Genomic DNA, 24781 nt, shown 5'->3' with positions numbered 1-24781 from the left:
CTTATGGGGATGTGCAGATAAGCTTCGTTTAAGTCTAGGGTGGCTAGCCAGGAGTACTTTGCTAGCACAGGAAGCAGCTTTTGGAGAGTAAGCATTTTGAATCTTGGAACCACCAGGAAGGTGTTGAGAATAGACAGATCCAGTATAGGGCGCCAAGAGTTTTCTTTTCTGGGTACCAGAAACAGTCTGGAGTAAAAACTTTGTCCCCTTTGCTCTGCTGGGACAGGTTGAACAGCCTTGATACTGAGAAGAGAAAGTACTTGCTTTCGGGCCTCTGGCCACTGGTTTGGGGGGAGGTCTGGCCAACCACTTGGGTTTGGCAGTGAGTGGAAGTAGAATCTGTATCCCTGGGAAACAATGTTCAAGAACCATCTGTCCTGAGTGATGTACTCCCATTTTTTTGCATGCAGGGCAAGTTTTCCTCCTAAGGGTGCAAGTACTTGAGCAAGGCTTGGGAGAGTTGAGAATAAGTCATTGCAAGACTTTACCATAGGATGATGGCTTACTACTCCCTGTTTTAGAGGTGGGAGCGCTCCATTGCTTAGATCTGTGGATACCCTGAGACTGTAATCTTGGTGGTCTGCTGCCCCTGGGTTTGTACTGAGAAGGCCTACGAGGGACTGGACAGGACCAGTTTTTAGAAGGCCAATGCCTACTGAATCTAGGTGGCTGTACCTGTAGGAAATCTTTAACAGTTTGCATAGATTTAGCCTTTTCCTCCATCTTTTTGAGGACTTCTGCTTTATTACCAAACAGGCGTTCTTGGTTTAATGGTGCATTTAGTAATTTTGCTTTGACATGGTCTGGCAAGATTTGTTCCTTAAGCCATGTATGCCTTCTAAGAACAGACCCATTGACAGCAGCCCTGCAAGATGCTTCTAAGGCACCAAAACCACACTGAAAAGTATGTTTTCCAACTTGGTTAGCAGAATGCATTAACTCTTGTAAATCTTTATGTTCTACACAATCAGGAATCAACGTAATTTTCTGTTTAATTAGCTCCATAATATGTTGCTGATACTTTAACATATGAAACTGGCAATTTAAAGCCCTGATGGCAAGAGTAGCACAGGTGTATACCTTCTTACCCAATCTGTCTAAAGCCCTAGAGAGTCCCTGTAGGGTAGGGAAGGGTTTTTGGCTGTTGTAGCCTTAATGCCTTTAGGTCCCTGGGAAATGGTCTCTGGATCTGCAGTAGGATTCTTAAAAGAGGAGTTTGTGGGAGTCAGGTACTCTGTAGTACCAGTCAGGTTTCCTGGGAGCTGGTGGCAAAGTATCAGGGGTAAGACTGGATTCCAAGTAGACATCATCTACAACTTCCAGAATAGGAGGGATAGCTAGAGGCCTTTTCTGAGGCAAGTTTAAAAATTCCCAGAGTCTCTTTTTGGACTGTGGGTAGTCCTGGCACTCCCAGCAGAAATGCTCTCTATGTGTATGCAGGGTTTCGCCAAAAGAAAAATCTTCTGGTGGGGAAGCAGAGGGAATGGAATCATGTGCATCAGAATCTTCATAGGTAGACAAGGGTATGTCCTGGTTATCAGAAGGGTCAGAGTCAACAGACTCATGATCTGAAGAATCAGAAGGAAAATCAGTTCTAGGTCTTTTTGAGGGGGAAGGCTGGCTTCCCTTAATTAAAGTAATAAGATCTTCAGCCATTCTAAGCATTTGTTTCTGAGACATGTGGCTTCGAGAATGCGCTTTGGTCGTTGGTTTCCTAGGCGTAGTGAGAACTCTGGGACTTAGAAATTCAATATTTTTGGTTTGAAACAAAGTCGTCGGTTTAATATAAAGATCTGAAGGCCTGAATACACCCTTCAGAAGCCGGTGCCTGCACAGCGGCTCCGGACCCATCCAAGGTAGAGACATGCGCAGGTTCCATAGTCGAAGAAGCATCTCGTGACATACCGGACTCTGAATGGGTCTCAGTAGAGGCCTGCGAATCTGTAGACGTGGGTATCAAAGGCTGCAAAAGCACCTCACTGAGTATCGGCGAACTGGCGACTAGCTTAACAGAAGTGTTGTTGGCAGTTTTGGACCTAGGCGGTTTGTCTCCGTCTTTATCCTTACGTTTTTTCAGAAGATCGGTAGTCGGATGGCTTATCGAAGCCATTTCAGAATACAGAGAACGAGAGCAAAAGAATTTAGCAACAAAAATAGCCCAACAATGAATAGTTCAGGCATTGAAGAAGGCACAAAACAGATTGCGAGGAACGTCGTGGTCTGGGCCTAGACAGGTGACGCAGTAAGAATGAAAATCTCTGTGAGGTATTTGCTTTCCACAGGCAAGACAATTATTAACTTTTTCTGACATCGGTTAGAGCAAGAAAAAAGGATCCCCAATGGGGTACTTATCTTTTAGAAGACTTCAGGTCAACTCGAAAAAACTGAAAATTTCATGAGATGGCCAACCGGCACTTGCAAACAGCTTCTGCTTCGCACACTGCACGGCAAGAAAAGCTGATGCAATGGCATCAGCTGCATGTTTTATACCCCTGACATCATGGAAGAAGCGACAGCATCAGACGCAGAAATCCCAAGACTCTGGTATTCAGGCCGACTGAGGGCTACCTGCAGGCAGATAACCCAAATATGATGACTGCAACAGTGAAACACAAAGAACATCTACATTTTTAGGGTCAGAAAGGAGTAATAAGGATCACTCTGGTCTTGCACATCTTGCTTTCTACGTGAATTCATTCATTGAGGGCAACTGGGGGAAATTCATAAAGGAGACCCAGGGGCCGATTGTGGAGCACAGTGACCCTCTATGACTGTCCATGTGGAGGAACAGTGCAAAGTAACTGCTGCACTTGTTCAGGCAGGGATGCAAAAAGTTCAGAGACAGGTTATCCCCAGCGAAGGAAAATCAAAGCTGCCACTGCTGGATTGAGGGACTATTATGAGGCGTTAAGATAGTTATGCTCAATTTGTTTGCTAATACACTGGACATCATCAGGATGCACATTGTTTTCAGAAATTGTTGCAAAGACATCAGCCATTGCCATATTCTCGTTACTTCCAGACAAAAAGAGTACAAATGGGTTCCTCCCGGTTTGTTGAAGCATCAGACTACTACCATGTTGTCTGCCTGAATGGAAATCACACCCTTAAGGAGAACAACCTAAAATTCCTGAACCATTACGAGGACTGCTCTCATCTTCAAGACTATGATGTGAAAAGTGGCCTCTAGATGTGACCAAGAACCTTGGACCACTCTCCTTTTGAAATGCCTCCCCACCCTAGAAGGGAGGCATCCATGGTTATGACAGCCAATGGTGGGAGATTTTATCCACTATTTGATATGCTCTCCACATGTTTGAGTAATGTAGATTTTGATATGTAACTGGTGAATGTTTTGAGACCATTGCACAGAAAAAAAAAACATTTTAGTACTCTCATGTAAAACCTGGCTAGTGGAACTAGTAGAATTGTCGAGTCCATTAGACCTGAAAAGCACAGAATTAACCTTGATGATGGTGAAGGATCTGAAGTACCAGTGTAGCTGTCAGACAAAAGCGAGAGCACTATGGAGTGAGGTAATTTGGCAATTTGCAATGTTGAGTCCAGGTGTCATCCAATGAATTCTATTTGTTGCATCAGGTCCAGTTGGCTCTTGGTTAAATTCATTATGATTTCTAGATTTTACATTAAGAGAAGTAGAAGGTCCAGATGATGTAACAGCAGACACTTGGAGGTAGCAGTGAAAACCAATTATTGAGATATGCCATTTTCTTGGTAAACACCCTGGGGGCTGGAGTGAGACTGAAGGGCAGCACTCCGAACTGGTAATGACTAGCGCCCAGCCAAAAATGGACAAATCTCCTGGAACGCTTCTTTATCTTTACATGAAAGTATGTGTTCCAGAGATCTATGGAACACATCCAGTCTTCCTTCCTCAGTAGAGGCAATTTAGACTGAATCGCGACTATCCAGAATTTTCTGTTTTACAAACTGATTTAGATGACTCCTATCTAGACCGAGTCTGCAGTCCCCCGGTTTTTCTGGATCCTAAAAAGAACCCTGAATAGACTCCGGACTGGACTCTAATTGGTCTTTGGGGATTGGCTGGCTGACTCTCTTCTTTTTTCTAGCAGCTTGGAAACCACTCCTGCAGCAGGTTTCCACTGACTGGATGGAAGATTGGGAACTTTCTTCTTTGTTACTGGGGAAAAGAAAAAGGGAATTACATAGCCCTCTGTAAATTAAGTTTAGCACCTAGGAATCTGCTGTTATGCTTTGCCAGTCTTGTGGGTGCATGGACAAGCACCCCCCCCCCCCTCACTTGCTTTCAGAGTGCAGTAGTCAGGCACCTGTCAGGAGTGCTGGGAGGGCTTCTCAGAGAAGGGACAGTGAAAACACTGATTGTGCGAATTACCTCTGCCTTTTGGGTGATATCCATTAGTTACCTCCTCCTCTGCCACAAGATGGTCTGCCCCCAGGAGTGTCCCAATAAAAACCTTGTGATTTGCAAAACCACATTTTCTTTCAACTCTTCTGATTTTCAAAGAAGGTCCTTTGTGGGGTGAAAAAATAGATTCCCATAGCACAGAGAGTTTTACCATCTTGTTGACTCCTGGTTAGTGTGTCCTTTAACGCTGGCCCAAAAAGTGTAGAACCATCAAACAGGGCATTAATGAAGGACATCTTAAAGCCTTCCACAAAGTCACAAAGGTGCATCCAGGCATGTCTGTGCATGGTAAAGACATTACCCACTGCCCTAGCTGTACCATCAGCTACATCAGATATCAGTCACATGGTAATGTTCAATAGAGACTGAAGGGTAGTGAACTGGGAGTTCACAGACTTCTGAACATCCACAGGCAGGTTGCCAGAGACACATCTGGGAGAGCTCTTTAATCAAGTCTCTCTGGAATTGTGTTACATAAACCAAACAGCTCACTGCTTGGAGGACAGAGATTGCAGAAATATATCTTCATTTCCCAAATCTGTCCAATGCCCTAAACTCCCTGCCTGAGGGTGGACAGAGGAATTTCCTTCCAATAATTCCTTCTTGATGGCCACCACTACCACTATAATTGTACTACTTCTACAATGCTTCCTATCCTTGGGTGTTGCCAAGATCCTATCTGGTTTCTTTGGTATTGGTTTTACCACATCAGGGTCCTTCCATGACTGCTAAGTCAAAAAGTCAATAAGAGGATCAATAGGAGGTACTAACCAGGATGAAGTTGAGTGTGAAACAATGGCTTCCAAGAACACTGTCTCATCTGGTAAAGGGTTATCCATGGAGCATTCTCCATTTGCTGTTTCATCAATATGAGGATCTCACTAAAGGGGATGTCTTCCAAGAGGGATCTAGGGGATCCTCCACCTTCATCCAAATCTGCATCTTCAGTGAAAGATTCTGGGGTTGAATCTTATGTGCTTCCATTTGTACATTCATTTGCTATGAACATGTACTGGTGGATGATCAGACAGGTCAGACTCAGACTGGGAACTCACGCAGTGGGTAGCAGTGGTACTGACTTGCCCCTGTCAGAATGAAGGCAAAGGCCCTGACAGGTAGAGACTGCTCTGATAACTTCAGAGTTGACCCATCCCCTTTAGTCCCAACACCGATACTTTGGCTCCAAGACTCTTCCCGATTCAAAAGCATCAGAGTCAAAAGAAATAGGGATACCGTTACAGTCAAAATAGCACGAACTGTTGGTTCTGACAAAGGTGCACCAGGGGAGCTCAGATCCATGATAGATGGGTCTGAGGGGCAGACTGGTACTGGAGAGAGAAGAGGAGGATTTGCTGGACAGTACATCAGTGCATTCAGGGGTGCTGGCACCAAGAACCCCTAGATGAATTTGTGTTCTTGAACTTCTCCATCATTCTCTTGACATCTTGCTTAGAAATGCTTCTGGATGACTGAACAGAAGCAGCCACCAAGTGTGGTCTCCAATATCTTTTCTTTTGCAATACTGGAGAGTGTAATCTTAGATTCACTGGTTCCAGGGGGAAATGGATGCAGAGAGGAAGGTTGGATCTGAAGAGCTGCCAAACCTGATGATCTAGAAGTTTTGGGATCCAGACCGACTGAACCAGTGGGATCTGGAGACTGCTTCCTGGACCTTTCTAACTTTTCCTTTTTCTTTTCTAATCTTTCCTTCTTGTCTTTGTCCTTGGTTTGGGCTTTGTCCTGTTTCTTGGCTAGGGAGGCAGCAGCAATGGGTGAAGAGGAGGCAGCTGTGAGAGAAAAGACCCTGTCTGTGGAGGAAAAAGTCCTTTGACAATTAACTTTTCCATGTGTGTTTGTAGAAACCTTGTGTCAAAAGAAGCACAAATGTCAGAGTCTGTGTCAAGATGTGCCCAAGCAATAAACTCAATGAATGCGGCTTCTCTGGGGATTTTGTGCTCACATTCAGCACACTTTTTAAAGTGCTGTCAGACATTCCAGAAAACACAACCATAGATACAGCCAACATTACAAACACAACAAAATACCATCTAAAAGTTAAAGTTAAAGCACACCAACAATTTCAAAATGATCTATACCTATATATAGAGAAAATATCAAAAATCTAATAATTATTACTATTAGAAGGAATATACAGTTTTGAAGAAAACACCTAATATGCTAGGGATAACTATCCCTTACCATCCATCGATAAACTCTCTAAATTTTTTTCGTCAACTATAGCAGAAAAATAAAGCTGGAGACAAGTCTCTCAATGGGAGAAGAAACTGCAGGAAATATAACTTGAGCAACAAAGGATATGCTTTTTGAAGGACAGCCCTTGTAGAACCCACCTGATGCTTCAGGCAGCAAATGAGAGCTGAGGTACTAAGGTGGAATGGAAGGAGTTACGGGTAGGGGAGGAATCAGAGCTCTGGATCTGTGAAGCTTCAGAGATGGTGCCAAGGTGGATCCAATTGTATCTGACAACCCATGTGCGAAATTAGATGAAAATAAGACAACATTGGATCTGTGAGTTATAGCTTAATTCTACAGTAGTACATTGTGCAATCTATTTAGTTGCTGCTGCTGTTACTGAACATATCACAAGGCAGTAGTATTTATTCACCATATGCTCTTAAGGCTAATGTCCTCCACACACACTAATACTGTCATTAAAGATACTACCATCTTGTTTTTCAGGACAGTGTGGCAGATCAAGATACCATAGTGCCTGTCCCTGATTTAACAACTGATGGCAGTGGTGTGAATTTAAAACCTCTAAGGTGACAAATGTCACGAATGTAGACCTGGCTATAGAGTGGACTCGGGCTCAGCATTGCTTGTTCTATTTTGTATGGAGTTTCTGGGTCTAGTCATTCTCTAGACAATACATATTTCTTTGACAGATTTTTGTTCCATCTTAAAAGCTGCATTAATAACCATCACTTTTAGGTAACCTATTATAGATCCAAAAAAACTGGAGGACATTTGATAATCTCTAACCACACATTTTTGAAGAATGTTACTGAGAAGACAGGTTATTAAACCCCAATTCCTGTTTCATCTAATGACTTTGTGCATCCATGTCAGTCAGATTTTGATAAGGACTTTGTAAAAAGACTGCCTTCACTATGGTGGTGACTGACTGCCTCTAGGTGAAAGGTCATATGCTCTATCGTATCCAAGTTGTAATTCATCTCTCTGGCTTTTGACACTATGGATCCCAGGATCCTACTTAAACATCTTCAGCGTTTCCCTATCAGAAGTGCAGGACCCGATAATGCAAGTCCTGACAATATGAAAAATAAAGTGAGATTCAAACAATAAAAAAACAGCAAATTCCAAAACACAGTTACACTTTTCAAGTATTTTTAGAACATATTCTAAACACCAAAATCATTTCATTTGGAGTACAACAAAATTTCTATGATACTGCAGTTCTAGAGTTACCGTACATTTCCCCATTTGCACTTGCAGTTTTAAGGATCATAATTACGGCCACTTAACATTCAAAAGGAACCTCTTCAAACTTACCGAGGACTGTCCACTACTACACTCTGCTTATTTACTCCTCACCTCCCCAGTCATCCCAAAAGGGTTACCTCTGGAGTAAATTCCTTGGAGTTGTACTGTGGGCTATGGAGTGCTACAAGGCTTCATTTGGTCCCCTTTCAGTAACAGACATGCATGCTGCCTATGAGGTTGGTCACATGGTAAGGTAATCCAGCATCACAGCTATGTAGGGGACACCCAATGTTTTAGCTGTCCTTTTTCTAATGATCAGACGTCTAATTTTTCCAACTTAAGATGACTGCCTAGATTCCATCTCAAATAGTTGAATAATTTCCATCAAGCTTAATGCAATGAAGTTTGCGTCATTCATCCTTCACAGGTTCCATACCTAAACCCCCTTATCTTTTCATCGGGGATATGAATAAGAAGTTATGTACTCACCATAACGTCCCATGTGAGTCGTTCCATCTCGCTTCCATTGTTCACTGATGGGTTCGGAGCTGATCCCTTGGCTCTGACACAGCCGTTAGCAAAGCTCAAGATTTACCAGTAGCTCGAGACCAAGCCCCTTATCCCATGATGCACTGCTGGAATTACCTCAGATCTTGTTTGCTGCGTGTACCATATCCCTGTAAGAGAACTACTCTCCCAAGAGAGGAAGAAGGATTGAATAACCAGGATAAGACCCGCCTCTAGGTCAACTATCAGCCAGGTGGGGGATGGAGGGAAGGACGTGAGAATGAAGGCGAGATGGAAAAACTCACATGGAACATTATGGTGAGTACATAACTTCTTAATGTTAAGTTGTTCAATCTCGCCGTTCATTCTTCACTGATGGGTAGCGTCCTTAGCACCCTCAATCTCGGGTGGCTTATGGGAGTACATTCTTCAGAACCATAGACCCAAAAGATGCTCTGTCCCTGGAGGCCTTATCAACTTTGTAATGAGTGATAAAGGTATGAGGTTTAGACCAAGTGGCTGCAGCACAAGTATTATCAAGGGGCTATTTGGCTTGGAACGCAGAAGATTTAGAAACTGCTCTGGTTGAATGAGCTTTAATCTTGTGCAGTAAGGGCATATTAGAAGCTGAATAAACAAAGGTGATACAATCAGATAGCCATTTAGAGAGGGTTGTTTTAGCCACTGGTCTACCTTTTCTGGCTTCAGAGAAAGACACAAAGAGCTGATCTGATTTTCTAACATCTTTTGTTCTGTCCAAATAATATCTGAGCTGTCTGTGAATGCCAAGTTTGTGCAGCATATATTCTAGTTTGTTGGAATGGTTGGGGAAGAAGACTGGCAACTCAATGACTTGGTTGATATTAGATTCTGAACAAACTTTGGGCAAAAAAGAGGGGTTTGTCCCAAGAGATACTCTATCAGCATGAAAAATCAAATAAGGAGGGCTGATAGATAAGGCTTGAAGTTCTGACCCTCTGCGGGCAGACGTAATAGCCACCAGAAATATGGTTTTCCAGGATAAAAATTTTAGATCACAAGATGATGCTGGTTCAGATATGAGAAGAATTATACGAGACAGCATAAAGTTTAGATTGCAAGGAGAATAAGAAGTCTTCACTGAAGGCATCATGTGAAAGGTTCCTTTGAGAAAAGCCTGGGGCAACTTGTGGGCCATAATGTTCAGTCCGTCCACTCTGAGATGAACATTAGATATAGCAGCCAACTGGACTCTAACTGCAGCAGCTGCAGCACCTTTATTAAAAATCATAGTCTAGAATTCTAAAATGGATGTCAAAGTGGCTTGATCAGGATCAATGTTCTGGTTAGAAGCCCATATGGAAAATCTCTTCCACTTACTAAAGATAATCTTCTGGTGGACGGCTTGTGGGAAGACAAGAGGATCTGCCTTGTCTTATCAGAAAGATCATGAAGCCTGGCTATGAGGGGAACTGCAGCAGCCAAGCTTTGAGCTTCAGTGACTGCAATGAAGGATGGAGGTCCCCCGACAGATGTGTCAGTAGGTCCGGAACTGGGTCCAGAATCCATGGATCCTCCAACAGATGATGATGAAGAAATGGGAACCAAATCTGCCAAGGCCAATAAGGGGCTACAAGAATGATAGTCTTCCCCAGCGACATTGCCTTCTGTAGAAACTTGAGTGTTAGTGGGATCGGTGGAAATGCATAGAGGAGACCTGGGGGCTAATCATGTATGAGTTTGCCCCTCCAGGGTTCTCCCGGTGGGGGAATCAGGGCAAAGTAGCTTCTGCATTTCATGTTGATGTGACTGGCAAACAGATTGCAGCAAGGCTGGTCCCAACTGTGAAAAATCCTGTCCGCAATTTCTTGCTTGAGAGACCACTCGTGTGGCAACAACATTGCTCTGCTCAGTTTGTCTGCTATCTCGTTGGATCTCCCCAGTATGTGCGTTGCCAACAGAAAGTGCTGGGAGGAGACAGCCCACTGCCAAACCCTGAGGGCTTCTCAGTAAAGGGGGTAAGACTTGGTCCCACCTTGCTTGTTCAAGTACCAGACTACTGGCATATTGTCTGTCTGAATTGCAATCATCCCTAGAGAAAGAGTCCTGGAAGTACTGGAAGTACTGCAACGCTAGAAGTACTGCTCTCATCTCCAGGACATTGAAATGCAGATGTGTCTCTTGATCCATCCATGTGCCTTGGGCAGTCTTTCCCTGAAAATGCCTCTCAAACCCAGGAGTTCATAATTAAAAATCATGTGATTCACTGGAAGTTCCTGATAAGGCCACTGAATGAACAGCAGCCACTGAAGAATCCGCATATGCATCCTTGCTAATGGTATGACCAAGATCACTGCAGCCATCAAACCCAAGACTTTTAAGACTTCCGTGGCTGGTGCTCTGTCCTTCGATACCAAAGAGCTGACCTGCTGGTGAAGAAGAAAGACCTCTCGACTGGCAGTCGTAGAGTGGTGGTTGAAGTGTAACTCTGCCCCTATAAAGACGATATGCTGCAATGGCAATAAGGCAGACTTTTCTGAGTTGATCGTAATGCCTAAGTGATGTCAGAGTGTCAGAGTGTATTCCCTTGCCTAAAAGAGTTGATGCCTGGTGGTGGAGGTAAGGAGCCAATCGTCGAGATACAGAAACACCTGGAATCCTAGACACCTCAGGTGAGCCATGACCACTGCCATGCATTTGGTAAACACTCTGGGGGATGTAGTGAGACCAAAGGGCAGGGCACAAAACTGATAATGATGGGCTCCCAGCCAGAAACGCAGATGATCTCTGGATGGCCTGGCCATTTTTATATGGTAGTACGCATCCTTGAGCTCTTTTTATATGGTAGTACGCATCCTTGAGCTCTGTCGAGCACATCCAATGGTCTCTCCCTAAAAAGGAAGTATAGACTGTAGCATGATCATCTGGAACTTCTCTTTCTTGACAAATTGGTCGAGTCTGCTGAGGTCCAAAATAGGTCTCCAGTCCCCTGTTTTCTTTGGAACCTAAAAGAATCTTGAATAAGTTCTGGATCCTATCTGGTCTGCTGGGACTGACTGGATGACTCTTTTTCTAGCAACTTTCGGACCTCTATAGTTACTTGTTCCCTGTAACTGGGTGAAAAGTCCAGGATTCTCCTTGGGGGTGTGGGTGGAGTGGAGAATGGTATGAAATACCCTCTGGAGAGAACACTTTGTACCCAATTGTCGTTTGTTATATCTTGCCAGGCATCTGGGTACAAAGATAAACCACCCCCGACTGCCTCCAGAGCAGGACAGTCGGACCTCCCTTCAGGAGCACTGATAGGGCAGACCCGAGAAGTGATCTCTGTCACCCTGGTGCTGTGAACCCCCTCTGCTGCAAGAGCAGCGTCTTCCATTATTATCCCCTCCTCTGCCCCTAGAGGTGGAGGATCACCACGCGTGTCCTGAAAGACTCCTTGGGATTTTCTGAACCACATCTTCCCACCCCTCTGGCCTTTGGGGTAAGGCCGTGTAGGGGTGGAAAAGCGGAATCTGACGGCAGACAGAGTCTTTCCCTCCTGCTCACACCTGGTGAGAGTTTCCCTCACTTTGGGCCCAAAAAGAGATGAGCCATCAAAAGGGGTGTTGACAAATGAAGGCTTAAAGGGCTCTGCGAAGGAACACAAGCACATCCAGGAATGTCTTCGTAAAGCAACTCCTGTACCCGCTGCTCTACTGCATATATGAGCCACATAGAAGAGTTCACAATGGAATTTAGGGTAGCAAGCTGGGCGGCAACTTTGTCGGAAGCCCGTGCAGCTACAGCACCCTGAGGAGTATCTCACAACTCCTTAAGGAGATCTCTTTGCAGTCTGGTGAAATGAGTCAAATAGGTCAGGGATCGGAGTGCAAAAGTCAATGAACTAAACATGCATTTCCCGTATAGATCTAAGATCCTAGACTCTTTGTTAGGAGGATGGATCGATGAGGAAGTGTCGGACATTTCCTTCTTGGTGGCCGCCGTCACCACCACCATGGCATCAACAGGTCAAAAAGGCTTTATCCACAGGGGCAGAAATAAACTTGTTAGTCCTCCAAGGGACAGGTTCCATGGACTCCAGTGACTCCCATGCCCTCCAAGAGACCAGCTGCATGAGCTCATCAAAGGGCGGAGGCACCCAAGAGGTGGAAGGGTGAGACCCGAAAGTCTTCAGGAGAACTGACTCGTCCTCAGTAGGGCTTTTGGACTGCCAGTCACCCCTCTGCCTAAGGATCTCAAGTATCTCCACAAAGGAGATAGTTTCAGAGGGGGATCGTGGGGACCCTTCTGACTCATCCAAGTCAGTGTCCGATATCAAGGACTCCTGTGGGGAGTCCAAGTGTCTTCTCTTACACAATCTCTTCCTGGGAAACTCCTCAGTGGGAGCCTCTGGGGAGGTCTCAGAAGAGCAAGGGACACCCTGTGGGGCTACCTGAGGCTCAGGGTCACTACACCTGGCCTGGACGATGGAGGCAGAAGCGGACACAGGCACTTCGGGGGAAGAAGAAGCCAGACCTTGTTTCGAGGATGTCTTTGCAGACAAAGCTCTCCTCATGGCATTGAAAGCATCATGGCTCCAATGAGGAGGAGTCGACGGACTTGAAGGAACCGCCAGCTCCTCCCACACCAAGGCAGTGGGCTCAGAGCCGCAGGTAGGAGCTGAGCTCATCCAAGCAGAGGCCCCGAGAGGAAGAGTCGGCACAGACAAGTCAGTGCGACTATCCTCCCCGGACCAGACAGGAGAGTGTTGGCCCTTAGAGTCCCCCGGTCGGCACGGAGAATGTCAGAGTAGATGGAACAGATGGCACCAGTGTAGGTCTCAGCTCCAAAGGCTCCACGATCAGCAGGTTGGCCCCCTCCGGCTCCGAAGATCCGGTACGGCTTGGAGGAGGAGCAGTCAAGTCCGGGGTGGTGGTCTTCGGTTCCGAAGCTCAGGTCGGAGCCGACAACAATTTAGCAAGGCCTGGTGCCCATAAGAGCTTCTGCACCAATCAGTCCATATCCAAATCCATGAGGCTAACAGAAGACCTAGAGGAGTGCATTATGGGTGCAACTTGGAGGAGTGGAGATACAGGTCTCTCTGAGACAGGCTCCAGAACCGTGGGCCGGCTCCGAAAAGAAGAGACACTCGGCTCCAAGAGCTGCGTAGCCGAAGTCCTGGGATCCTCAAGTTTCTTAGACTTTGACGATTCTTTGGATACTTTAGAATCTGCAGAGGATCAAGAGGACTTGCTGGCCCCATCCTGGTCACTCAAGGCTTCAGCAAACGGATACTTCAAGCAAATCTCCAAAAGAACCCTAGCAGAAAACGAATGGCAAATGCTGAAGGACTCCTGCAAGTGCACCGCACCTAAACAGTACAAGCACTGAACGTGCCCATCAGTGAGAGACATCATCTGCCCACAGTCTGGACATTTCTTAAATCCAGACCTGGGGTGTTTCTCTTTTTGTTCAGACATACTAGGAAAAACTTTATGCTTATTTTAAACACAACCCACACAAGCCTAAATACAACCTGAAATAAAGCAACCAACTAGGCTCAAATAAACCCACCTAAGTTATATAATGCACTCTAAACTATGCCCGGAGCAAAAACAGGGCTAAACTATGTAGATAACTATCTAAATACACTTCTAAATCTACACACTATAAATGCAATAACTGTTACAGAGAAAAACAGATACACACTAAAATACTACCAACACACACACTAAATAACTAGGCCCAAGACGAGGCCACTATAACTAGAGAAATATAGTAAAGCACCAAGGGAAAGGTGAAGCAAAAGGGGCTACGGTAGCTATATAAATGTCTAAATATAAATATAAATATTAGAAGAAAGATAAGAACTAACTTGAAAAAGTGATTTTTTTCTCAAAAGAAGGCTCAAGCAAACTGGAACCACTGAGATCTGTGCCGCGGCAAACTAGATCTGAGGTACATCATGGGATAAAGGGCTTGGTCTCGAGCTACTGGTAAACCTTGAGCTTTGCTAACGGCCGTGTCAGAGCAGAGGATTGGCTCCGAACCCATCAGTGAAGAATGAACAGCGAGATTGAACAACTTCACATTTAAGGTTTATCAGCCATGGTTTTTTTCAGATCTGCATATAATATTTAAAACATACTGTTATTAAAGGGTCAGTGGTTATCACGTCATTTTACTTCCATTGTAAAAAAAAAAAAAAAAAAAAAAAAAAAAACACCTCCAACATCAAATACATGATTGTATCTGCCAAGATGAAAACCAGTATCCTATCACTTGAGACATCTTTTTGGGTTACTGCAGTGCTCTTTAGCAAAGCCTCTCAGACATGGACCTTGCTGGCTCACTCAGCAAGGTCAGGTTTCTGTGATTAAGGGACTAAATGGATAATCCACTTGTTTTTAAATTACCATGTGTTGTAGGATTTCTGCTAGCTGTCAACTGCAGCTTCTTCGATTTTAAACACTGCTACCTAGAAAGCTCTATAGTACAATCTGGACCTCATCTTACAAAACAGGCATACAACATCAGGCAGCTACTCCTTTCTCTATCTGACACCACTTCTGTCAAAATTAACCACCTTCTAATTAGTGCAAGTGAGATGGATGCCTTATTTAGGAGGCCTCTTTGGTAAAGTCTTCTTTATGAAGGTCTATGTGACTAGCATGGCATTATGCTAAGTTTTCCTCATAACAATTTAGTTTTCCTTCATTTCTGGTGATCCTGTTTGTTGCGGTGATTTTCTTTGCAATTTATACTAAATTGTTTTAATTCAGTAGAATGATTAGGATGTTAAAGACGAATAAAATGAAACGAAATAAACTATTCATGGCATGGGTAGCACAGAAACCCAATTAAGACTCTGCACTCAGATACAGATTAGAAAAGCTGTTCTTCAAGGATTAACACCCTCCAGATGCATCTGCAAATATCACAAAAAATGACATTAAAAATGACTAAATAACTTTGTTATGAGGTTCAAAGAAATTTCCATTAACTTGATGTCTATATCACAGTATGTTGTTACATACACAGACATTTATAAACAAGCCCATATAACAATTATGCTTGTCCTTGCAAAACCGATCCCTATACAAATAATGTAATCGCTGTTTACTTCTTGAATCACTTCTCATTTGTCTTTCTGAAAATCCATTTCTTTCAAGGCCTACCCTCACTATTATTTAGGCTTGATACCCTTTTACGACTCCATCAACCACTTGCTCTTGAAAGCCTTGACTCAATCACACCTACAGTGACTTATTCTGTGCTTTAACATCTATAGATCCTTATTGTGTCATAACATTTTTTTTTGGGGGGGGGGGATAGATTCCTTAAATAAGTGACTTAACCATTTAATATTCTGGAGCAAATGGAAAGTCAAGGTATAAGAAATAAACAGAAGCCAATACTGTTGATCTAGGATGCACTGCACTACATATATTAATCACTGTTTTCATACTCAGTAAAATAATGACTAGTGAAACTGCAGTATGTCAATATAATAACAGAAGAACATATAATATTTTCATATTTACATTCATATTTTCATAAGTGAATGAGATACATTTTACTAAGGCACAGTGGAAAATGTCATGGTGGCAGACAGAAAAATAGTGTCACTGTTCTTGTATAATGCATTATGCTGGAAATTTTATTTAACATTTGTTTACCAAGGCAGTCCGACTGGACAACAGGTGTCCATTTTCAGCGTAGTCCTGGGGAGAAAAGCGCCACAGAGTTAGAGAGAGTAAAAAGTAGATAAAGTTTAACAGAAGCACAGAGTATAATGCAACTGAAAACAATACAATTGAACTTAATAGTAATTAACAGATTTACTACAAATTTACATATGTACAAATTTGCTTAGGTAGAGCATAGAGTCAGTGGAACAGTGTACATCAGAGCCAGCAAATGAATGATAGCCTAGGATGGGGTGGGTTCAAAGAGGGTCATTACAGTTGCATATATGTTTTTCATAAAGGTGCGATTTGAGGAGTTTTTTTTATTGTGGTAGTGTGTTTTAGTAGCCTGAGGTCTGGTGGTAGGGTGTTCCATATGTTTGCAACTTCATTAAGGAATAAGAGAATTCCCTGAGCTGTTTTTACATGGAATTACTTCAATTAGGGCTTTGGTACTGGATCGTAGTTCTCTGTTGGTGCTGCAGATGTTTAGGAGGCCTGTTAGGGTGGGGGTTTTATCAGAGTGGTATAGTACTTGATGGGGCTAAGTTGAGCTGGTGGTAGTGAAGCAAGTTTGGAAATTCTAGCCAGTGTAGTTTATGTAGGGATTGGCAGTGGTGACAGCATGATATAATGTTGGTTGCAAACCTAGCTATTTTGCTGTAACATGGTGAAAGTTTGTTCAGGTCAGTTTTATTTAGATCTGTTAACAGTGGGGTTGCGTCGAGTAGTGTTAAGAGATAAGTTCTGGCTATGGCAGCTCTGGAGGTTAAGAACCGTTTACTGACAAAGGCATCCTAGTTTTTTGTGTACTTTGGAGATTGTTAGGGATATGGGTTTACTGTATTTATGGTGATGGTCAATTGTAAGACCTAGTAGTTTGGCCTCACAAACTGGTGATATGAGAGTCTTGTTGGCAGAGGAAATGGAGAAGGTGGGGTCATTAGTCTTTACTGGGTGGAATATAGCATTAGTTGTGTTTTTTTTTAGTATTCAGTATGAGCTAAGAGTTGTTTAGCCAGTTTTCTATTTCTGAAAAGGATTCTAGGGGTTGAATTTGTAGGAGATGGATGTTGGGTGCAGAGCAGATTAAGGTAGTGTCATCCGTGTACTGGACTATATCGGCTTTTGTGGTTGCTAAGTGGAGTTGGTTTGTAAAAATGTTGGAGAAGGGGTCAAATCTTGAGCTATGCCACATTTGACTGGGAGTGGGGGGATAGGGAGTTGAGCCATTTGACGGACAGACCGGTTATCTAGATAGGTACTGAACCACTGTAAGGTAGAGTTGTCAAGGTTGAGTTCGGAGAGGGAGGATAGGAATTTACTGTGGGAAACTGTGTTGAATGCTTTGGATAGGTCTATGAAAGTGACGGAGACAAGTTTCTCTTGACTTCTGTATGAGTTTAATGCGTTGGTGAAGTTAATTAGCAAACAACTAGAACTATGAATACACACAACATTTATATAGCTACAATAATATTTTTAGAACCAAGTAACTTGCACTGTAACATAACATCAGATGAAACCTTGGATGATATTGGAGAAAAGTTTAATTAATGCTTGCACTGCAATTTGTACCACTTGAGTGATACTGTATGTTAGCCACATTGTTAATTCTGTTAGTATGCATACATTTCATATAATTTCTTGCCACCATGTAAAAGCTCATGTCTCCTGAACAAAAATACTACTGACACTATAGATGTCTAGGTTGTACCGTTTCAAAAAATGTTTACATTCTGGATTTTTATGCATTATAATACAGTATAACATTAATACAAATTCAGACTTCTCTCATTACAAATGCAACTTTTTGCTGAATAAAAGCATTTTCAGCTTTTTACTAGCATTTTCTGTTAAAATCTGCCTGACTTGTGTTCTTAGATCCCTAATCATTTTCTGAAAAAAAATCAAACTGAATAATTGTGTGGACTGTTGAAGGTGCAACAGTCCACAGCCAATAGGTGTGAATCAGAAACTGATCTCAAAAATAATACAATGACTATAGCTCTAAACTCTAACATTTCTTCACATTTAATTCCACAACAATGGGACCATGGAGAACAATAACCTAGTGAAAGCACTAGTCTATGCAACATGGAGGCAATAAGTGAGAAAACCCACCTGTTTCTTTAAATCGATCATTTCCTTCTTTCTTTAACATTTCACTTTCTTTCTTTCTTCTCTGAAGAGAAAAAAATAAAAGCAATAGTTAATGAAAATGATGCATGAAAAGCCCCTGAGAATATTTTACTGTCGAAAACAAATGATAGAGTACTGGTTTTCCATACATGAAGTTCACATAAATAACAAAACAAATCACTTTACATAAAATTTTAGAAACAGCGTTTTGGAATGGAAAACTTCTGCAAATTTTCTTGCAAAAACAGTAATATTAGCACATACAAATTGCAGGCTTGTAGTACAGTATATTCAGCAAAATTCAAGATGCTAACTCATTAACTCACCCAAGGACCGATAAATGGCAAGGTTCTTGGATGTTCACGCTACTCTACAAATTAAATATATTTAGAAAGTTCAAAATGCTAAACAGAAAAAGAATAGTGCAAGAACTTACCATAACCTTAGATGTCCTTCTCTTCCATGTTGCAGTATTTATAACAGTAGGGAGGTTGCTGCCTGCAGCACCAGACATCCGGCCAGTATACCAAAGTCTTAGGAGCAGGGTTATGTGCTACTTTACTCATCAAGGCCATAAACTGACATTGGCTATAAAAGTGACATCTGCATGTACCCCCTTCAGAAATGACTGCCACATACAGTAGTACCCCTGGGGAGCAGAAAAAGGGATGCTTTTCAGACCCACAAATGTCACCAGGCTAATGGAACCCAATAAGTGTATCTGTGTTTGGATGTGGAGAAGGAAGGGAAAGACCCTCCAGATGGACAATACAGAGCAAGAGAGGGGTTGGAGGGGGGATTGAATAGTGCAATATGGAAGAGAAGGACATCTAAGGTTATGGTAAATTCTTACACAACTATTCTATGTCCTTCTATTCTCATGTTGCAGTGCTCATAACAGTAGGGAGAGTGCCCAAGCTTTAGGTATGAGCCTGGGAAGAAGGTAGAGGGGCCTGGTCTACAAGACCCTGTAGAATAGACCTAGCAAACCCAGATCTGGCTCTGGAGACCAAGTCTAGCTTGTAGTGCTTGATAAAGGTATGGACTGCGGACCAGGTGGCCGCTTCCAGTATGAAAGCATGGTCCACCCCCCCAAAAAAAAAAAACCTGCTGAAGAGGCAGCTGCCCTAGCAGAATGCGTCCTCATACTGACAGATATAAACCTTTCCATGAAAGGAATAACAGGCAGAGAGAGCTTTAAAAATCCATGAAGATATAGTCTATTTTGAAACTGCCTTCCCCAGGGCCCTTGGGTGAAAGGAAATGAACAGCTGGTCAGACATTGTAATGAATTTGGTCTTGCCCAGGTAATACCCAAGCTGCCTTTGAACATCCAAGGAATGTAGTGCTTTTTCAGATGGATTTTGGGTTGAGGGGAAAAGACAGGGAGGTTAATGGCTTGATTTAAGGACAGTTCATTAACCACTTTGGGCATGAACAAGGGGTTAGTCCCGAGGGAGACCTTGTCCTTGTGGAAGATGAGGTAAGGGGGGTTAGCCATCAAGGCCTGGATTTCTGAGACTCTCCTAGTGGATGTGAGGGCTACCAGCAGTACTGTTTTCCAAGTACATTATTTCAGAGATGCTGAGTGAGCTGGGTCAAAAGTAGATGGTGTGAGCTTTTCAAGGACAAAATTAAGGTCCAATGAAGGCAGTATTGGTTTTCTAGGTGGTCTGATGTGGAGGACCCCTCTTAAGAAAAAATGTACTTCTAATCTGGATGCCAAGGGAGGAACCAAGGGGAGACAGGTGGAAATGGCTGACAAGTGTACCTTCACAGAAGATTAGGTCAGCCATGAGTATAGCAGCTCACACAAGTAAGAAGGGGATCCTGTTTTTTCTTCTGACACCACCTGGAAAATTTTTTCCATTTTGCCACATAATTTCTCCTGGTACTAGGTTTCTGAGTATGTCCTCTGAATATAGGTGTCTGAAGGGGGATCAGAACCCTATCACCCATAGAGTGAATCTGAGGGTGTATGAATGACCCCGTACTCTGTGAGCAGGTCGAATCGTTGGGGTAACCTGTGGTAATTGCCCTTGGCTAGGAGATGAAGGGGAAAAGTACAGTTTTGTACCTACCATAAATGTAGATGTCCGAACTGGATAGCATCTGCAGTCATAACAAGTGGGTTGTCCTGTCGTCAGGCAGCCCTTCAGTCGGCCGGATTCCAAAGTCCGGGTCCGGCTTCGGCTGATGTCGCACTCCACCCGACGTCATCTCTGTTGGTCTTCGGGTATAAAGGCATCAGCCGACGCCATTTTCCTCAGTGTTTCTTGCCCCAGATTCCAGTAGCCCTCTTGCAGGCTAAAATTTGGATAGATGCCAATGTTTCCAAATAGATAGAGGTAAACACAACAATAAGCATGTATGTACATATACAAAACAAATACACCATAAAGACTCCCCCCCAACAGCTAGCTATTAGAAGGGTAAACACCCTAGGAGTACCACAGAGGGGATGGTGGGAGGGTAATCCTGACTGCAGATGCTATCCAGTTCGGACATCTACATTTATGGTAGGTACAAAACTGTACTATGTCCTTCATGGATGCATCTGCAGTCATAACAAGTGGGTAGAATACCATAGCCAACTAGGGAGGAGGATAAAGGTAGATTATGGTGTGTTTAGGATCCCTTGCAGTACAGCAGTGGCAAACCCTGCTCGGGATCTGGAATATAGAGGCAAATTATAATGCTTGGCAAATGTATGCACGGAGGTCCAAGTAGCCGCCTCAATAATGTCTTTGGTTGCCACTCCTCGTAAGAAGGCTGTGGTAGTGGCTGTTGCTCTTGTAGAATGAGGTCTTATGTTCTGTGGAATTGGTTTTCCATGGAAGGAGTAACAGAATCGTATGCAATTTCCTATCCATTTGGAGATTGTCTGTTTGGAAATAGCTTTTCCTTCCCTTCCTGTTGCATAGGCTACAAAAAGTTGGTCAGTCTTTCTGCTATTTTTTGTTCTGTCCAAGTAGTAGCGTAGCTGCCTATGTACATCCAAGGTATGCAGTATTCTTTCCCTCTGTTTTGTGGGTTGGGAAAGAAGGTAGGTAGGTGGATTGCCTGGTTTAAAGACACTCTGGATACCACCTTAGGCATAAATGTAGGATTAAGTCCTCATGGACACTCTATCTTGGTGGAAGATTAGGAAGGGTTGCACTGCCATTAAGGCCTGTAGTTCTGAAACCCTCCTTGCTGAAGTAATTGCCAGTAGGAAAGCAGTTTTCCATGATAGGTGTTGTAGGTCTGCTGTTGCTGCTGGTTCAAAGGGTGCTAGTGTCAACTTTTCTAGCACAAAGTTTAAATCCCAAGCTGGTAATGGTGGTTTCCTTGGAGGTTTTACATTCTTGATTCCTCTGAGGAATTGTCTGAGCAAAGGGTGCGAAGAACAGGTGTATCAAAGCTGTATTCTGCTGAAATAGCTGATGCATGTATCTTGATGGAGGAGTAGGACAGGCCTGAATGAAGAAGTTCGGCCAGATACTCCAGAATGTTAGGCATATCTATGTTTGACACATCTTTTCCTCTTTCCGTACTCCAGATGACAAACCTTTTCCATTTTCCAGCATAGTTCCTTCTTGTTGAAGGTCTGCGTGCTTCCAGAATAATGTCTTTAACTCTTTGGGAAAGTTCTGGAATAGCTGCTGTTATGTGATGTTCCATGCAGTCAGTTGTAAGGTTTTTAGGTTTGGATGTATGATGCTGTAGTTGTTCTGCGTTAACATCAAAGGCATCAGGGAATTGTCCACATATTGTTCTGAGACATGCTCCTCAGTAGTGGGTACCAGTGTTGTCTTGGCCAGTTTGGAGCTATCAGGATTATCCTTGGACGTTCTTCCTTGATTTTTAGTAGTACCTTGTGTATCAAAGGAAGAGGCGGAATGCATATGCTGTTAGGCCTTTCCAGTTGAAAAGAGCGAATCCACTTTCCATGCTAATGGGTGGAATGTCCTTGTGCAGAATGTTTTGAGCTGGTGATTGAGAGGTGATGCGAATAGGTCTATCTGTGGCATTCCCCATTTCTTTGAGATGGTCTTGAAGATGTCCGGATGAAGCTTCCATTCGTGGGCATCCGAAGTGGTTCTGCTTAATATGTCTGCTAGGGTATTGTCTTTCCCTGGTACAAATATTGCCTGTAACTGGATGTTGTAGCTGAGTGCCAGGGTCCACAGCTCCAAGGTCATTCTGCATAGGGGGTATGAATGAGTGCCTCCCTGTTTGTTGATGTACCACATGACTGTGGTGTTGTCTGTCCTTATCATCAACTGGCCCTCTTTGAGAAATGGTTTGAACTTTTGGATTGCCAGTTTTACTGCCAGCATTTCTTTTAGGTTGATGTGCAGTTGAAGTTGATCCTGTGTCCACAATCCTTGCACGCATTTGTCCAGCATGTGTGCCCCCATCCTAGGTCTGAAGCGTCTGTTGTGATGGTCTGGCTTGCTTGACATCTGCGAAAGGGTAGGCCTGGGTTTGACTGGCATGCCTGAGCCCACCATAGGAACTCCTGTTTTAAGCATGGAATTAGTGGGATTTCTGTTTCTAGACTGTGTCTGTGTTGGGACCATAAATTCTTTAGGTACCACTGTAGTTTTCTCATATGTAGTCTGGCAAATGGAACCAAGATTATGCATGATGCCATGAAGCCCAAGGCCTGCAGTACTTTTCTTGCTGTTAACTTGTTCAGTTTTGTTAGTGCCAAGAAGTATAGAGGGAGTTCTTTTGTTTTTCTGTAGTCAGGAATGCCATTTGTTTTACTGTGTCCAATTCAGCCCAAGAAAGTCCTTGTTTGGGATGGTATTAGCCTTGACTTTTGTAAATTGACTGTGTATCCCAGTGCTTGTAGCAAGCAAATGACCCTTTGTAAATCTGTTGTCAGCTTGCTTTTGTTGTCCCCTTGTAGCAGGCAGTCGTCCAGGTATGGGTAAATTTGAATTCCTGAAGTCTGCAATGGGCGATTACTGATGCCAGGCATTTTGTGAATACTCTGGGCGCAGTAGATAAGCCAAAGGCAATGCTGAGAATTGATAGTGCTCTGATCCTGCAAGAAATCTGAGGTATCTTCTGCAGATTGGTCGAATGGGGACGTGCAGGTATGCCTCCTTGAGATCTAGAGTTACCAGCCAAGACTCCTTGCCCAGCATGGGAAGAAGTTGCTGTAGGGTCAGCATTTTGAATTTTGGGACAATGATGTATGTATTTAAGGTGGACAGGTCGAGAATTGGTCTCCAACTTTTTTCCTTTCTTGGAACTAGGAATAGTCTGGAGTAGAACCCCTTTCCTTGCTCTGCTGCTGGCACTCTTTCCACAGCTCTCATGTTTGCTAACTCCATTATCTGGCGTAGAGCCTCTGTTTTTTGATTTGGAGGTAGATTTGGCATTCCTCTTTTGACTGGAATAGTGTGGAAGTGAAACCGTAACCTTGATCTATGGTTTGTAAAATCCACTTGTCCTTTGTTATGTAGTGCCAGTTCTTTGAAAATAAGGTTAACTTTCCGCCTAGAGGAGCTGCTATTTGTTCCCTGGTAGGCGGGTATAGGGTTAAGTCACTGTGGTTGTGTTGATGTAGTGGCAGTGGCCGTGTCTGTGCCTCTGTTGTTACCTTGCCACTGTCTTCCTCTGTAGGCACCTCCTCTGGATTGGTTTCTGCCTCTGGAACGTCTATTCCTGCCCCTTTGAAATTTTGTGGAGTCAGGAAAGGACCAATTTTTGGCAGGCCAGTTCCTGCTAAACCTTGGGGTTGAACCTGCAAGAAATCTTTAACAGTTTGAACAGATTTTGCCTTTTCTTCCATTTTCTTCATAACCTGCTGGGCAGATGTACCAAACAAACTTGTCTTGTCCATAGGAGCATCTAGCAACTTAGCTTTAACATGATCCGGTAAAGCTTGTTCCTTTAGCCATGCATGCCTTCTTATCACTGTGCCTGTCATGGCTGATCTAAATGAAGCCTCCAGTGCATCATAGCCACATTTTAAGGAATGGTTGCTAACCTGTTGTATGTTATTTACCATATCTAATACATATTTCTTATCAAGAGATTCATCAGTGGTTAGTTTTTAGTTAACTGATCCAGCATAAACTCTTGGTATTGTATCATGTGAAACTGACAGTTTAAAGCTCTAGCTGAGAGAGTAGCTGAAGTGTAGACCTTTTACCCCATCTGTCTAATGACCTTGCTTCCCTTTCAGAAGGAATAGGGTTTTAGCTATGGTCGTGGCTACTGCCTTGGGGCCCTGGGATATAGTTTCTGGGTCTGCAAGTGGAGCCTTGTAAAGGTGGTGATGAGTATCTGGCACCCTGTAAAATCTGTCTGGTTTGGTAGGGGCTGGGGTAAAGAATCTGGAGCGGAGCAAGCATCATTGAAAGCATCATCCACCACAGAGAGAACAGGGGTATAGCCAAGGGCCTGTGCTGAGGGAGGTGCAGAAAGGTCCTAAGTCTTTTCTGGAGTCTGAAAATCCTGTTGCTGCCATTGGAACTGTTCTCGCATGGCATGCAAAGTTTCCCCAAAGGAAAATTCTTCTGGTGGGGAAGCAGCTGGGATGGATTCTTCAGCATCAGAATCTTCAAAATTGGAGAAGGGAGCCTCTGGCTGGTCAGTTATGTCTGAT

The 24781-nt window shown here is 43.4% G+C and overlaps 1 protein-coding gene across 1 annotated transcript in view; it reads right to left on the bottom strand.

Moving 5' to 3' along the window:
* Positions 1-24781, bottom strand: part of TTC1 (tetratricopeptide repeat domain 1) — a 721040-nt gene that overhangs the window by 603387 nt on the left and 92872 nt on the right. The window contains exon 3 of the mRNA XM_044082285.1: positions 18154-18214. Coding sequence (XP_043938220.1) covers positions 18154-18214 — 61 coding nt within the window. The remainder of the gene's footprint in view (positions 1-18153; positions 18215-24781) is intronic.

This window comes from Protopterus annectens, chromosome 9.part0 (genome assembly GCF_019279795.1).
Source record: "Protopterus annectens isolate FY-2018-M chromosome 9.part0, PAN1.0, whole genome shotgun sequence".
Classification (NCBI taxonomy): Eukaryota; Metazoa; Chordata; order Ceratodontiformes; family Protopteridae; genus Protopterus; species Protopterus annectens.
This window is presented reverse-complemented; position numbering and strand designations above follow the sequence as displayed.